Raw genomic sequence first — 14,885 nt, forward strand, 5'->3', positions numbered from 1 at the left:
GGGCCCAAAACTGAACACAGTATTTGAGGCGCGGCCTCACCAGTGCTGAGTACAGGGGCACGATCACTTCCCTACTCCTGCTGGCCACACTATTTCTGATACAGGCCAGGATGCCATTGGCCTTCTTGGCCCCCTGGGCACACTGCCGGCTCATGTTCAGCCAGCTGTCAACAACTTCATAAAATAACAATGCAGCGAAGTCAGGCTCTGCCAAGATTTCATCATACAGTTATTTTTTGTGAGTAACTATGACTGTAGAACAAAAATCGAATGTATTTTATCCTCATGGAGGAAAACATTTGTTTGCAGAACTTCAGTGGCTTTTCTGTCTTTGCAGAATGCTCTGGATTACCTGGAGTGTGGGCTGAGTAAGTCCTACAGTACTTCTAGCCACGCTCTGGGCATAGACCTTTGGAGAGGAAGAAGATGTTGTTCTGGTAATTTGCAGTTACCGCCACTATCCCAAAGACAAACAGAAAAAGCAAGGACACCTGACAGAGACATCGTCTGTAGACCAACAACTCTGCCTTTGTTGACACCTCCAAGTATTGCAATCACCACTTACCAAGACTGGTAGGTTATTTCCCTTTGTTATGAATCTCACGTGGTTGGGGGTGTTTTTTATGGGTTTTTGTTGTTTTCTAGTTTTGAGTGGGTTTTTTTCTTTTTTTTTTTTTTTTGGAAGACACTAGATAATTATCTTGTATCTATACTAATCAGTATTGTTGATGTTTATCAGTTGGTGTGTCATGGATGTAATTTTACAAAGTAATTGCCTTTTTTTGAAATTCTACTTCTGTTAAAACCTCTTCTGTTCACTTTTTTTGTTCATCTTCATGAAACTTTTGTGTCGTAAATTCCGATCTTGGCCAGAGGATTTGTGGTACTAGCTTCCCACCCACAGAAGAATTCAGGATGGTGGTAGACTCTTCTACAACAGATTGAGGAAAAAGGCTTTAGCTCTCTGGCTACTTCCTGTCCAAGTGTTAGAAGACAGTCTTGGAAAAGCATTTGAATCTGATATTAAGCTCAAGAAAAGTCCCAAAGAAACTATCGGAGAGCTGATTAAAAGGGGGTTGCTAAGAGGCGAGTTCCAAAACAGAAACTGAATGTTAAGTGCCAAAACAAGGAAATTGATCTAGAGGGAGGAGAGGAAGACAAAGCCCCGAGTATTAATGCGTTGGAATTGTAATGGTAGATTTTAATGGCAAAATAAGGTTAGATGTCCAACTTGCCATATGAATCTTGAAATGGCATTGCAATGCAACCTTAAAACCTGTACTCTCAATTTCAGATTTCAAGTGTGCTTTAGATTCTAGTTTTTAAATGCTCTACTCTCAATTTCATTTGCTGGCTGCAAGAGATGTTCACATCATTATTTCCAAGTCTGAATCTGGTTTTAGCTTCTGTTAAGCTCAGCACTCTTCAGGGTTGGCATTTCCATTTGCATTTGAACAATTATAGAGGACATCCTAAATTAATTTGTTAGAGTCCTTTAAAAACAGTTTTCCTATTGAAAATAGGATTTTTAAACTATGCACTTGAATAGATGAGATACAGAAATCGAAGAGGGGCTTTTGTTCAATTTTTGCATTTAATTGCTGTGGATAAATTTAACAAAATGAGTTATCTAATTTCAGATGGATTGTGAATTTTGACAATAAAAGGGTTGGTTTACCTTTATGAGCATTTTACGAGTGTTCCCTTTTGTGTATCTGCAGCACTTTGTAATCTTGACTGCAAGACAATTGAGAGCCTATTCATAAGGTGTGCTTTTAAGAATGAATTAGTTCTGATCTTTGAATACACCTTCATACACGATTTAGGAAAGCGCAAGGAATTGCAGCGGATTTATCATTAGTTTTCTTTGTAACACAAGGGGGCATTGCTGCTCCTCTCTTCTATTACAGCAGAATCAATGTATGCATATTGTGTTGCGCAACATGTATTTTTCTTGAACGGTATGCCAGTCAAAGAGAGAACACTTATAACTGATACTCAGGTGACTGCTATTTCTTTACTGCTGTTAATCTCTTATAAGTGAGCAGATAGCTTCTGACTTCTCTGTTTTGCTTGAATCTATCATACCTGTTTACAGCCATATAGCAAGTTGGGAGTTGCTGGTTAGTGTGACTGCAATGCAGCGTGCTGTTCCAGCACGTTGTTACACATGCATCTTTGCATCCCCCTCACCTTTCTGACTTGGGCACCAGTTAGACTGACTGCTCTAACAGCTGGGCAGAAATTTGGTCTAATCTTTCCCATTTTCTGTTTAAGTTCTAGTCATCAAGGGCTTTTGAATAGGTTAGCACTTTTCTCTACCCCATGCCAGGCAGTTCCTTACCTATGCAATTTCCAGTTACTCAGAGCCTGACCATACTCTCAGGGAGCACAGTCATGATTGAGACTTTTTTTGTGTAGGAGCGGGGCAAGTGTGAGCTGGTCCCTAAGCTGTTTGGGCTTTTATATTGTGGTTCAGTTCTGCATGAAATATACCCTAGAGGCAGATTATATTTGTGTAAGCCTGGTATGTGCCATTGTGTTGAAACAGCTTTGGAATGATATGAGCATTAAGAGACTCAGTGAGTAGGCAATAAAGTGATAGGAAAATTTCAGTGTAGATAAATACAAAGTGATATATCTGAGCATGAAAGAATCGTAGCTGCAAAACAATATTACTAGTCAGGAGCAAGAGCCTGGGTATAGGATAGAAGTCCAATAGAGTTGCAAGTTCAGTGCTTATTAATGGTCAAAAAAGGAAATTAATTGTTAAAGATTTGAAGGAAAAGAATAGGGGATAAAACATAGCACGTCAGGACGCGATGGTAGGAGCCCATGAATTGGTCAAATGTGGAATATAGTGTACAGTTCTGGTCCTTCCTCTCAAAAAGGGTATAGCAGAACTAAAAAGGGTTAAAGGCCTCTAAGATGATCAAACATACGGAACAGCTTCTGCACTGGGATTGACCAAGGAGGCTGGGACTCTTCAGCATGGAAAAGGCAGTTGAGGAAAGGGATAGGACCGAGATCTTGCTAGTGGTATGAAGATGTAGTTGATCAAACTACATCTTATCATCCCTTCTAATAGGAGAACAAGGGGCCATCAAATAAATTGGTATGGCAGACGTGAAGCGAGTGCAAGGAGGTAGTTCCTTACGCAGTTTCTAGTTACGCTGTGGAACTTTGTGCCATAGGATACTGTAGATGCTAGAAGTTTGAGCAGGCTCAAGGGAAAGCTTAACAGATCCTTGGAGGAGTAATCTGTTGTGATTTCCTTCTGAATACATAAACCCCATGTCTTGTTCAGCTTCTGAACTGCAAGTTGTTTAGGACTGGGAAATATTTGAGGGGAAGTATCATACATGTTCGCCTTCTGTTCCTTTCTGTTCTGTGCTTTTAATCTCTTGTGACAGTCAAGGTGATGGGCTAAATGTACCATTGGCCTGACCAGTAAGACCATTCTTACATTACAAGTCTGGGCTTTTTTTGACCTCACTTTATTCCTTGGAGCTTTAACAAAAATGCTTGAGGCCACAGGCAGAAAATTAACATGTTTTAAGCAATCGGGGGAAAAAAGGCTTTACACATGTAAAACGTGGCCTAATGCCATTAAACAGTGTAATCCTCATACTGAAACAGGAAAGAGGATACTCCTTGTGTAAAAAGTATCCAACTCTTAGTTTCATAGGATTATAGGATAATTCAGGCTGGAAGGGACGTCAGGAGGTTTCTAGTCCAACCCCTTGCTCGCAGTGAGGTCAGCCCAGGTTGCTCAGGGGGCTTTATCTAGTCTGATCTTGAAAACCTCCAAGGGTGGAGACTTGACATACTCTTTGGGCAACCTGTTCTGCTGCGTGACTGTCCTCAACTCAGAAAAAAGTCTCCATATGTCTGGTCAGAATTTCTCTTGATTTGTTTTCTGCCAGTTGTCTTGTGTTTCCTAGTGTTTCGGTGGAAGGTAATGGCAGTGTTCTGTTCCTTGGAAGTGTGGCGTGCATCTTCATTAGTCCATAAATCTACCCCGTTAATGCAGCACTGAATATTCAGGTTGCACTGCTTTAGGCCCCTAACATGATGTCTCTGGGCTATGGAAATTGTTCACTAAATTTATTCCCTGGGTTTAGATTCAGGATGCAGAGGTTTCCTGACCTGTTTATGTTCCCAAAGGTAGACAGTCTTGCTACAGCTTGTACAAGATCAAGTTCATTGATACTGTTACAGCAGTGGAATTAGTGAATCATGCAAAAGGAAACTCTTTGCTGAAATTTAAATGTAACTGGCCTTGGTCTAAGACATTTGGGGTCCACACAACTAAAATGCATAAACAACGTAAGGTTGAGGTATAGGTTTTCTGTAAGGTAAATCATCATAACTCTTACGCATGCAATACAAATTGCTTAACATTCACTTAGTATGTTGGGTTTTTTTTCCTGAGGCTTCATAGAGTTGTAGCTTGGAGACACTTTCTACAAGAGATCAATAGGACTCATTCAGAAGTGTGCAGGTTTACCCGAGCTTTCTGTGATCTATTTCTGTGCATATGACACCCCAAAGACAGATGTGAAACACCTCATTATTATGACACGAAACATGATTCCTAGAAATAATGTCTTTATTTCATTTGTGTAGTGTGCATAGTAGCTATCATCTTTTTTTTGTAATGACTGTAAGACTGTTAAAGAGATTCCTAGCGGTATCATGATGCCAGTTAACTTTTCATGCTGATATACAAGTTCCTCATTACACTGTTATATTTAGTGTATCTTCAGAAACACATACAAAACTTCTATAAGGGACATTGTCTTTTTTACTAGGGCAGGTATGATGGAAGTGAAGCTTTTCATGGGCATGTCATACTGAACAAAGAAGTCACTTCAGTTTGGGGTTTTGTTTCCTATTTGTGCAAGCCATTGTAGTCTTTGTAGAAATTTGTTGTCTTAACCAGAAAAACAGTAACGAAGTTTTTGGAGAGGCAGGGATAAATCAAAACCCGATCACCAGAGGATTGCTCTGAACTGTAAGGTGCAAAAGCTCTGTCTCTGTTGGGGTTATTTCTCTTTTCTCCTGTTAACTTGATTAAATCCCTGGGGAAACTCTCACTGCAGGTATTTGGGGTGTGCATTCTTCTGAGACATTCTTCCAGTTCTTCCATTACCTGTTAGCACAAATGGCAAATATCTCTGTTATCAAATGAGATTTCTAAACTGAAATCCTGGAAGAGAGTTTACGTATAATAATATATCTGTGGTTCTTCCTGGAGCAATTCAGGAAATGCCACATCTGTGAAATACAATGCTTCCCACTACTACACGTGCATCTTGCACAGCTCTGTATGTTACCAAGCTCTTTGCAAAACCTTACCTATCAATGGAGAATATAGTCAGATTATATTACAGCAGCTTCAGTACTTTGTTTTCTTTTAAAAATATTGTTCATTATTGGTTAGGTGAAATTTAGTTCTGTCATCACTGAAATGGTACGAAATTCAACCTGCAACATCAGCGCTGTGCTACAGATAATGTGCTAAGAATGCACTAACTGTGGAAATTTAGCTGTTTCTGGGATTGCAGTAACTGTGGTTTGAAGAAAAGAATAACAGAGTTCAAATACAGAACATTATTTGGGAGGGGTAGAGGAAAATAAGCCTGTTCCTTCTGTAAGTAGTTTTTCTGCCACATTTTTTCAGAAATCACCTTAAATTTAACTTCCAGTGGTAATACAAAAGTAAGAACTGTGAGAGGGTGAGCCATGACTTACTCCTGAGTTGTTTTTTTTCTTTTTTTTATTAGAACTGTGTTTTCTTGGTCCGACAAGATCTATAACTAGCAAAGAAAAAATGGTCAGGCTGACTTCAAAGCAATAATTCCAAGCCAGCTGCGATGTAATAATATTTTGTGTGGAAATGGCAAGGCAGTACACATACAAAATAGCTTTCATGAGTCATGCAAGGGAAGAGATATATAGGATATAGACCTTCAAGTGGCAATCTGAATGTAGAAGTCTTATAAGCTTCTTTTGCACAAATTTTGTCCATATTTTCATAGAAGTTGTTAAAATGTTTTCCACAATCCTGCTCCATATTTTATAACTAAAGCTTTGTGATAATTAATCCAGGCAAGAGGAGAGAACAAGGGTGTGAAGAATATATTTGTTGCTACACTTAGAGCATCCAAAATAGTTCTCTTACCTTATTTCTTGATAGTTACCAGCTCCTGGGTTAGGTTTGACAGCTAGCTTCTGATTTACACCATTTCTACACATTTGACTCAGGTCTGTGGAGACATTTTGACAGTTGTGCATCAAGTTTCTATGTTGAAACAAAAATAAGTTCTATGATGAGTGCCAAAGCATAAGGAAATAAAGGCCTTAAGAATCCAATTAAGAGTTGATATGGTTAATATTAAATATAGTAAGAAGTCCACTTTTTCAGGGCATAGAGATTCTGTTAAACATTTAGACTATGGTATTAAATGCTGTATTGAAATATGTGTGTCGCTAATTGTCCAATGCAAAAGCTACCTTGCTCTTCTGAGAGAGCAAAACGAGAACTCATTAGGTTTGAAGGAAGTTGTCTGCTGACAGAGTTGGTTGCTATTTGAGTCACGTTCTTGCCACTTACTAAAAAAATTAACCATTAGTCTGTCTTTACTTTTTAAGATTAGTTTTTTACAGCATTCATAATTAATCAGCAAACTGTAGTGTATTGTGTGTCTGTGAGCTTGCTGTATTATTGCTAGTCATTTGTCAGTGGCCAGGTCTATAGCTTGCTTTGTTCTGAAATAATTTTATTGTGCAGGTTGGTGGTCAGAATATAAAAGGAAACTGTTACGGGATTGATCCTATTTTCCATGTCCATCTGAAAATCTTCTTGAAGTTGGGTATGCAAAGAAGGGTGCGTGAGTGCATTACTGCATTGTGAAATGTGTGTGCACGGCAAGGGCTGGCGCATGTATGTAGTGTCAGATCTATGCTTGTAGTACTGCACGTTGTTCTCCAGATGGTGATCGTGGGCAGCAAATTAGATGCAACATTAAAAAAAAAAAACCCAAATTCAGTATAATTTGGTCTGAGACCAAACCTTCAGCAGAAATGCTGACTTCAGCTAGGGCCGGCTTGTAGCCATCGTGAAGCTGTTAGGCTGGTAATAATTAATTGAGGGATAGATACGGAAAGTTAGAATGATAAAGGGGATGGAGATTTGCATGGAGGATTAAAAAGGATAATAAAACTGTAGTCAGGCTAGTAAACTAAGCAGGAGGTAATGTGCCCAGTCACTCCTTTACATATTTGAAATCTGTAAATCCCATGGAATGAAAGGAAATATTTAGGGTAATAGGAAGATTAAGTAGGAACAGTGGGATGAAAAACAGAAGTTCAGAAGGAGGAATGCTGTTTTGTGGAAGTGTGAGGCTTTTTTGTTTTGGCTTTTTAAATGTTGTTTCAGACTGGGATAATATCCTGTGAAATAGGTTGAAGTCGTTTTTCTTAGATAATTTCAAATTCAGCTAGATAAGAACTGATATATGATGTGAAAAATAAAAATCTAGGAGGAAAAAAAACCCCTTAAAAACATGTTTTTTATTTTTATACCTATATTTAAAATTATTTAAACCACAGAATGGTTGAAGTTGGAAGGGACCTCTGGACATCATCTGGTCCAAAATGTTTATTATTTACATAAATCACATCAGTTTTTGTTGTAATAAAGCAGGATTGATTATTCTGATTGAACATGCTTCCTGTATTTCAAAAGCTTGTACCATGTTTCTGTGGGGCATTTAGTTACCTTGAAAAAGGAGGTCAGCTGTATTTGTCATAACATCTCATATATTCTATGGGGGAAATAATTTTTAATTACTCTGTGCTGTTTCTGGAAAATGTATATGATAGCTTAGTTTTGAAAATCAGACTTACTATGATTTGTTCTAAGTTTCCTAACAATATGGAAGGTGTAGAGAGTATTGAAGAGTGTTAGATCTGGAAACAGTCCTAAAGGTTTTCATCTGCTCAGTGATTTTTTTTTTTGTTTGTTCTTCAGTAGGGGAAAATGTTATCTGGTACATTTAGGGATAGCTCATTCCTGGTGGTGAACACTGGAATTGGTAGGAGCTTGGAGTGCTGGGGATTCCTCAATATAGTCTCTGAAAAGCTGAAAATGTTCTGTTGTGAAATAGTGCTTATGTTGTCTACAGGTAGATCATAAAAATTACATAAAGCAGTTCACTAAGGCTTAAATCTGTTTGGGTTCACCAAGGTGGGAGGTAGGGGCTGCTTGCCTAGTATGAGAAGAGGAAAATTCCTTGACTTTGTTGCCACTGTTGCCCCTCCCAGCTTCATTTTAACACCTCACAAAGACATGGAGGAGGAAATGTAGATAGTGAGATAATTTAGAGAAATGTCTTCTCTAAAATTTTGCTACTTTCTCCCTTAGTAAGATGTTTCCACCAGAGAATACCCCATCCTCACTGACTTGGTTGGGGGGATGGTGGTTCTTCCTGACCAGGAACTATGTAGAGTAGAGGATCAGTCAAAGAATCAAAACTAAACCGTGATGCTGTGTTGGCACTCACAGTTAGCCTGCTCCCCTGGCTCTGCTACGAGAAGGCTGGTTTGTGGGGGGGTCACTGGTGGACCCCCGTCCCCATCAGACATGACACAACAAATCCTGGAGATCTGTTTATGAAAAATAAATCACAAGAATCCTTCATAATAGGAAAAAATGGTGGGCAACCCAAATATATAGGGGTCACTGCTTGCTTGTTTTATACATAGACAGTACAAATGCAAACCTATCTAAAAAGAAACTGCTGCAGAGATAATTTGTGCTACCTCTGAGTTATCACTGAAGTTATTTTCTCAGCTAAAAATATACAGATAAGTGTTTTATCTGCCTATATTTAGACATTGTCTGTTGCTGTCAGTTTTTGAAGCTCTTGGATCTTCTTCTCAGTTGGAATATTTTTTTATTTTTATGTTTTCTAGAAGGCCTAAATAGGATAACTATGATTTATGTGTGGTGTAGTTGGTATAGAGGAATTCTAAGAAAAAAAATGATGTTGGATTAATCATAGGTTTTGAATTAAAAATGACATTATTTTTGTACACAATTTATATTTTGTTATTACAATATAATCTTTTTCTTAGTTTGCATTATTTGATTCATTGGATTTTAGTCTGCTTACGTGCTCAAAATGATAGTGTGCCCTTTTTGTATGAATTGCAAGGTGAGCCCAGTAATTTTATTGAAGATGATCCTGAAGTTTGGTGCTGCAAGATTTGCCTGGAATACTAGTCGTTCAAAACAGAGGTAGCTGTAGGCACACAAAAAAGGCTTTTAATGATTCAATTATAATTATATACCTTGATCCAGAATGAAATAAGACAGCTTGAAATGTATCTAGAATGGAAAGAAATGAGTCACTGTTAATTAGCAAAAGACAATGAAGCTTCTGAAATATTATGTTCAAACTTCATCCTCCCAAGAATATAAAATAAATGGAGATTATGGAAATAAAGTTGATATAAAAGCTGAATCAGACAAGAATTTGACACAACTTTCTTTTATCTTTAAACTTCTGACTAATGATAACTTCATCTAAAAGGAAAGATCAAACCCAGTTTGCTTTGTTACCTGGAGGACTACCTTCTGGTTCTCAGCTGATCCATGGCATTAGATATATTTTCGTTCAGTATTACACATGATGGTTCTGGTGGTGGTCTGTTTTGTGCTGCTGTGCAAGCAAATAAGTTGTTTTAAATTTTGCTGTGAAGGTGTGTGTACCTCTAAAATCCATAGCACAATAAAAGTAAACATTATGTGCATCAAAATGGTCTGTGTTTTCTAGTCCCTCCCAGCTTTCATGCTTGCTGGCAGCAGGCAGAGTCGTGGCCCTGCAGCATGGTGACCAGCACTGTGTGTGGCATGTGCCTACGTGTTTTTTCAGCGATGCCTGAACTATCACTGAAGCTCTAGAATACGGTGCAAGAGAAAGTGTGAATCCTGGTGCCAGCATACCAGTTTGGCCATGCCACGTGGCCTGCACACTATTGTATGGCCTCTCATGTCTTACTACTCTACTGTTTGACAGTAGTGTAAACCATGGAGTCTAATATTATATTTGACAAGGGATTAGGGAACAGAAAAGATGAGTGTATTTAGGTTGCTCTGGGGCTGGGATGCAACTCTACTTTCCAGGATCATGCCATGCCTGTTTTAACAGACCACCTGCTTCTACAGCTCCCGTCCTGGATGTTGTATGTCTGGGAAGCTTAAATGCTTGGAGTTTGATTCCACACGTCATGCACTCATCTTCCAGACAAAATTCAACAAAGTCCACGTATAAATCATGTTTCCAAATACTTGTAACCAAGCTACTAACAACAGTCAATTATCTCTGATCTGCTGTGAGCAGTTCCTCTGATTGGCAAGTCCCCCTTGAGATAGGAGTGCTTCTGTTGTCAGGACAGAATAAACCTATTCACTCTGCCAGTGTTAAACCCTTCGTCCTTGGGTTCGGTTGTCTTCAGTGGTTCTGGTTAGTGCCAGACCGAGCTGCTAAGGCAGGCCAGTGGAGCCTGCCCTTCGTCTCCAGTGATTGCAGCTGTGCTCTGGGTCTGTGTCTGTCTGAGGAGACAGCTAGTGCCCGACAGCCTTGCATGGTACGGCTTGTGTTTGTGACTGGTGGCTTCTTCTGTGTGTGGATGTAGGAAGCGTGTCCCTGGATGATTATTCTTGTTTTGTGTTTGCCAGAACATCTCCAGGATAATTGGAAATCAACTCCTCCAAGTACTGACTAATCTTGATAAATTACTTGTGGTCCATATCCACCTGGCACTGGTGGGTGTCAAATGCCTTTAGATCTTCTCTTACTCATTTTCAGTAGCTACGTCGTGACCTCCTGGAATCTTTTTAAACTTATTTTTGTATCAGTTCCTTCCTGGGTCCTTTGAACAGAGACCCTGATAACATTGAGAGTGTCATTGGAATGAATTAGAGGACCAAGAATGCAGCATTGTCCTCTGCTGCTGGCCTCAGTCACGTTCTACAGGTTCTCACCCTGACTACTGCTCCGGGAGGCTCGTTACCCGTCGCTGGACACTCTCTTTCCATTAAGAAAAATATGAGACTTCTTATATACTTGCACTGACCACGGCCGCCTCCTCTCTTTAACCCTGTTTTTATTGGCACTGGCAGTGCACTGGTCTCTAGGTTTTTGGCTGTGAATTTATTCCTTTTAATTAAACTGTAATGGACAAAGCTGTATGTGAATTCTGACAATTGTGCACGATGCATTTTCTGTTGTTTCCCAGCACCAAAATGTGAGGCACTTGGCAAAGCTGGAGGTTACAACCATGTTGTTGAACAGTAAATGTACTGAGCTTTACCAGTCTCTGTTGGGGTTTTTTTAGGGAAAAATAACTATAAATAAATGCACATTGTAAACATGATACTGTTTAATTTGAGAGAGCTGATAAGGTGTAGATGATCTCAAACACAAAGTAATTAAAATAACTTGTATGCAAACTGGAATGATGTTTTGTCAGTCAACTGCTTCAGAACTAAGAATCTGGACGAGCGAGAGTAAAGTACAAAACCTAAGCAGACTCACATTAATGGCGAAGTTTTCTGTTCCTGTTCAGCTATCACAGGCGAGACCAATAACAGAGAAGTACATTTGCACATGAAAGTGATTTAAATCCTTTCTTTGAAAGGAGGGGGAGGGTTGTCCAAGGCTAAGCATTCATTTTGTACCCTTTCCATTGCCTGTTTGAGCGGAGATGTTGCCAACCAAACCAAACTGTAGTTTTCCGGGCGTATGTATGGCAGGATGCACAAATGACCTGACAAGGTGGGTGCCTGAATTGGTTACATAGGATTACCTGTTATCAGTAAGAACATTGCTTGGACAGAGCAATATTGATTTTTTTTTTTTTTCCCCATACTTGTCATTGTATTATGTCACTTTCGTTCTAGTTACATGAAAATTACAGATACTAATGTTTGTTTGCATTTCATATTTAACAAGGAGGTTACCTGTGACTGAATTACAATGGGTGATACTGGCCAGTAGCTATGGTGCCCATGGTTGCCACTGGACACCGGCGCAGAGGCATCTAGACACGGGTGCAGAGGCATCTCTGCACAGCGGTGAGCAAAGACCTGATCCTGGCTGTCAAATGCTGGTGACTCATGCGAGATGAGGTGCTTAGTCACAGGCAAATTCATGGCAGAGACAGGTGCAGCTAATGCTAATCACAGTCAGATAATACACCACAGAATGAATAAAACAACAGCCTGGCGAGAGGTGAGCTAGCCTGTCCAGGCAAATATCTTTTTAGAGATTCCTTCATACTACGTCTCTGTAGTAGCATAAAGCCTCTTCTCGTCACATTGGATGTAAAGGATGTGTGAAATTGTAAGACTTTTTTGCATTGGCTTCTCTTTTCTCTGGAGTTACCCAGAGGTCTCTGCCTGTGAAGAATAAGTTGGCTTATTGAAGTCATTGGTAAAATATTAATCTATAACTCTGAAATGAGAAAATAATCAAGTAATACAGATTGGTCTGGCATATGTGATTACTCACTATGGATAATACAGAGGCATTTAAATGTTCTCTGAGAAATACTCTAAATCAAGCACAATCAAAGTTGCTAAGGAAACTACCATTATGAATAAGGTATCTTACATCATGCCCTGAGGACTTATAGTATATAAATTTATTTCCTCATATGTATCTACTAGGAGATAACAACAAATACCTGTAAGAAAAAAATGGCATTGTAGCACAATAACAAATTGTACTTTTTTGTATAAATACTAAAAAGTGCAAGGAATACCTGTAAAAAAAATGGCATTGTAGCACAATAACAAATTGTACTTTTTTGTATAAATACTAAAAAGTGCAAGGAACTCGGATAAATTGTGTCTCTGTCTTTCTATGGTGTGGTTTCCTGTGGAAAAAAAAATGTACCAAATCCAGTTTAGGACTAAATGGCAGGTGAAAGGCATCAGGCTTACTGTTACCACTGACGTCTTCATCCATGTTCTGAATGCAAATAATTTTTCTGTGACAGAGGACATCTTGTAGTGCTCTACTGAAATGATACAATGACCTGGTTGACGTAGATGACATTCAGTGTGAACAGACAAGCATCCAAGCCACTCAAAACTCTCAAGGTATCTTTATCTTAAAGATGTTAATTTATTTGTGACTAATCTGAAAAGTATTCTGGATCTTCTTGACCTTGTTAGAGGTACTGGATGTTTTAAAGACCTAAAAACTTATGAAATCATGTACAGAGGCTGCAACTGTTGGGTGCTAAACCAAAAACTAATATACAAGCTGCTTACTGAATGAGGAATAGCCTGTTCAAAAGCAACTGGATGCTGATGAAATGGGAAGAGCTCAAAAGGTCACCTTTTATATAGAGTGGGTCCTGTTCAACCTTTAAGCTAATAGGTGTGGGTAATTTCTCTGTGCTGATGTCCTGACTCTCTAAAATAAGTAAGGACAGACTTTGCCAGTTGCTTCTTTCTTTTGCAGTTGGCTCAGCTCTTACACTGCAAGCCGAAGGGTTGCTAGATGCTGTGGTTCTATCTTCTGTGACCATTTATAGCACTCCAAAACATCGCTTCAAAGGCCTATACAAGAATTACTAGTGTCTGCCCTTCAGAAGATTTCAGAGGCTCCTAAATCTGTGGGAATGGAGATACAGACTATATAATTTTAAAGTATTAAGTATAGAAAAACCTTACCTTCCAATGGTAATATAAATTGCAGTGAATTGTTGTTGTTGTTGTTGTTGGGTTTTTTTGCTCTTAAATGTGAGAAGTTTGTCATGCAAACCAGTAATTAGTGATGTATTTCTGCCTCTCAGCATCTCAATTCTGGAAACTTTCAGGAAAGTATAAGAAAAATCCTCAAACACACTATTTAAAGTTTTCTGTCATGGAGCCATCTTTTAGAAGCTCTAGCTTGTGAGACAGCAGATGTTGCAACTGAGCAAAGGCAGGCTTTTTTTTTTTTTTTTTTTTTATTTAAAGTTTTCTGTCATGGAGCCATCTTTTAGAAGCTCTAGCTTGTGAGACAGCAGATGTTGCAACTGAGCAAAGGCAGGCTTTTTTTTTTTTTTTTTTTTTTTAAAAAGATACAAACCAAACACCAAAAAACCTTCCACTTCTGAGCCGAAGAGACTTTCCTGCACTGGGCTTTGCTCAGCCTTCTATTAAAGAAGACATTATTTATTAAGGGAGGGTTGAAGTTTACTACATCAGCATCTCTTCACAGCTTCCAGGTAATATTTCTTTGCTGTTACATTTATATTACTGTTAAGCACTATGTTTGTACTGCATGTTTTGGAAGTTTGATCGCTGTGCTGTGTTGTGGCTTTCCTTTACTGTGTTGTAGGAAGATGTGGCTGATCAAATGCACCTCAAATTAGAATGGTGAATTCTTATTATTCAGACTAAATTACTATTTTAAAGTGTCAGAATTTGGTATGATGGTTTAAAAATGTCAATCATAGGTATATGTTCACAGGTCAGCAGGAGAGCACCTGAAGAGCAGCACAAAGGAACTCCAGCCAGTAAGACAGCTTCATCGGGGACCAACTTAAATGCCTCTATGAAAATGCACGTAGCATGGGGAATAAACAAGAGGAGTTAGAGACGTGCGCACGCCTGCAGGGCTATGATCTTATTGGCATCACGGAGACATGGTGGGGTGGCTTGTATGACTGGACTGTTGGAATGGAAGGATACAGGCTCTTTAGGAAGGACAGGCCTGGGAGACATGGAGGGGGTGTTGTCCTCTATGTCAGTGACCAGCTGGGGTGCATGGAGCTCTGCCTGGGGATGGATGAGGAGCCCACCGAGAGCTTGTGGA

The 14,885-nt window shown here is 39.2% G+C and overlaps 1 protein-coding gene across 1 annotated transcript in view; it reads left to right on the plus strand.

The window, feature by feature from the left end:
- Window positions 1-14,885, plus strand: part of PDE4B (phosphodiesterase 4B) — a 201,178-nt gene that overhangs the window by 2,734 nt on the left and 183,559 nt on the right. The window contains exon 2 of the mRNA XM_009278745.1: window positions 338-573. Within this exon, the coding sequence (XP_009277020.1) occupies window positions 338-573 (236 nt within the window). The remainder of the gene's footprint in view (window positions 1-337; window positions 574-14,885) is intronic.

This window comes from Aptenodytes forsteri, unplaced genomic scaffold (assembly GCF_000699145.1).
Source record: "Aptenodytes forsteri isolate BGI_AS27 unplaced genomic scaffold, ASM69914v1 Scaffold290, whole genome shotgun sequence".
NCBI lineage: Eukaryota > Metazoa > Chordata > Aves > Sphenisciformes > Spheniscidae > Aptenodytes > Aptenodytes forsteri.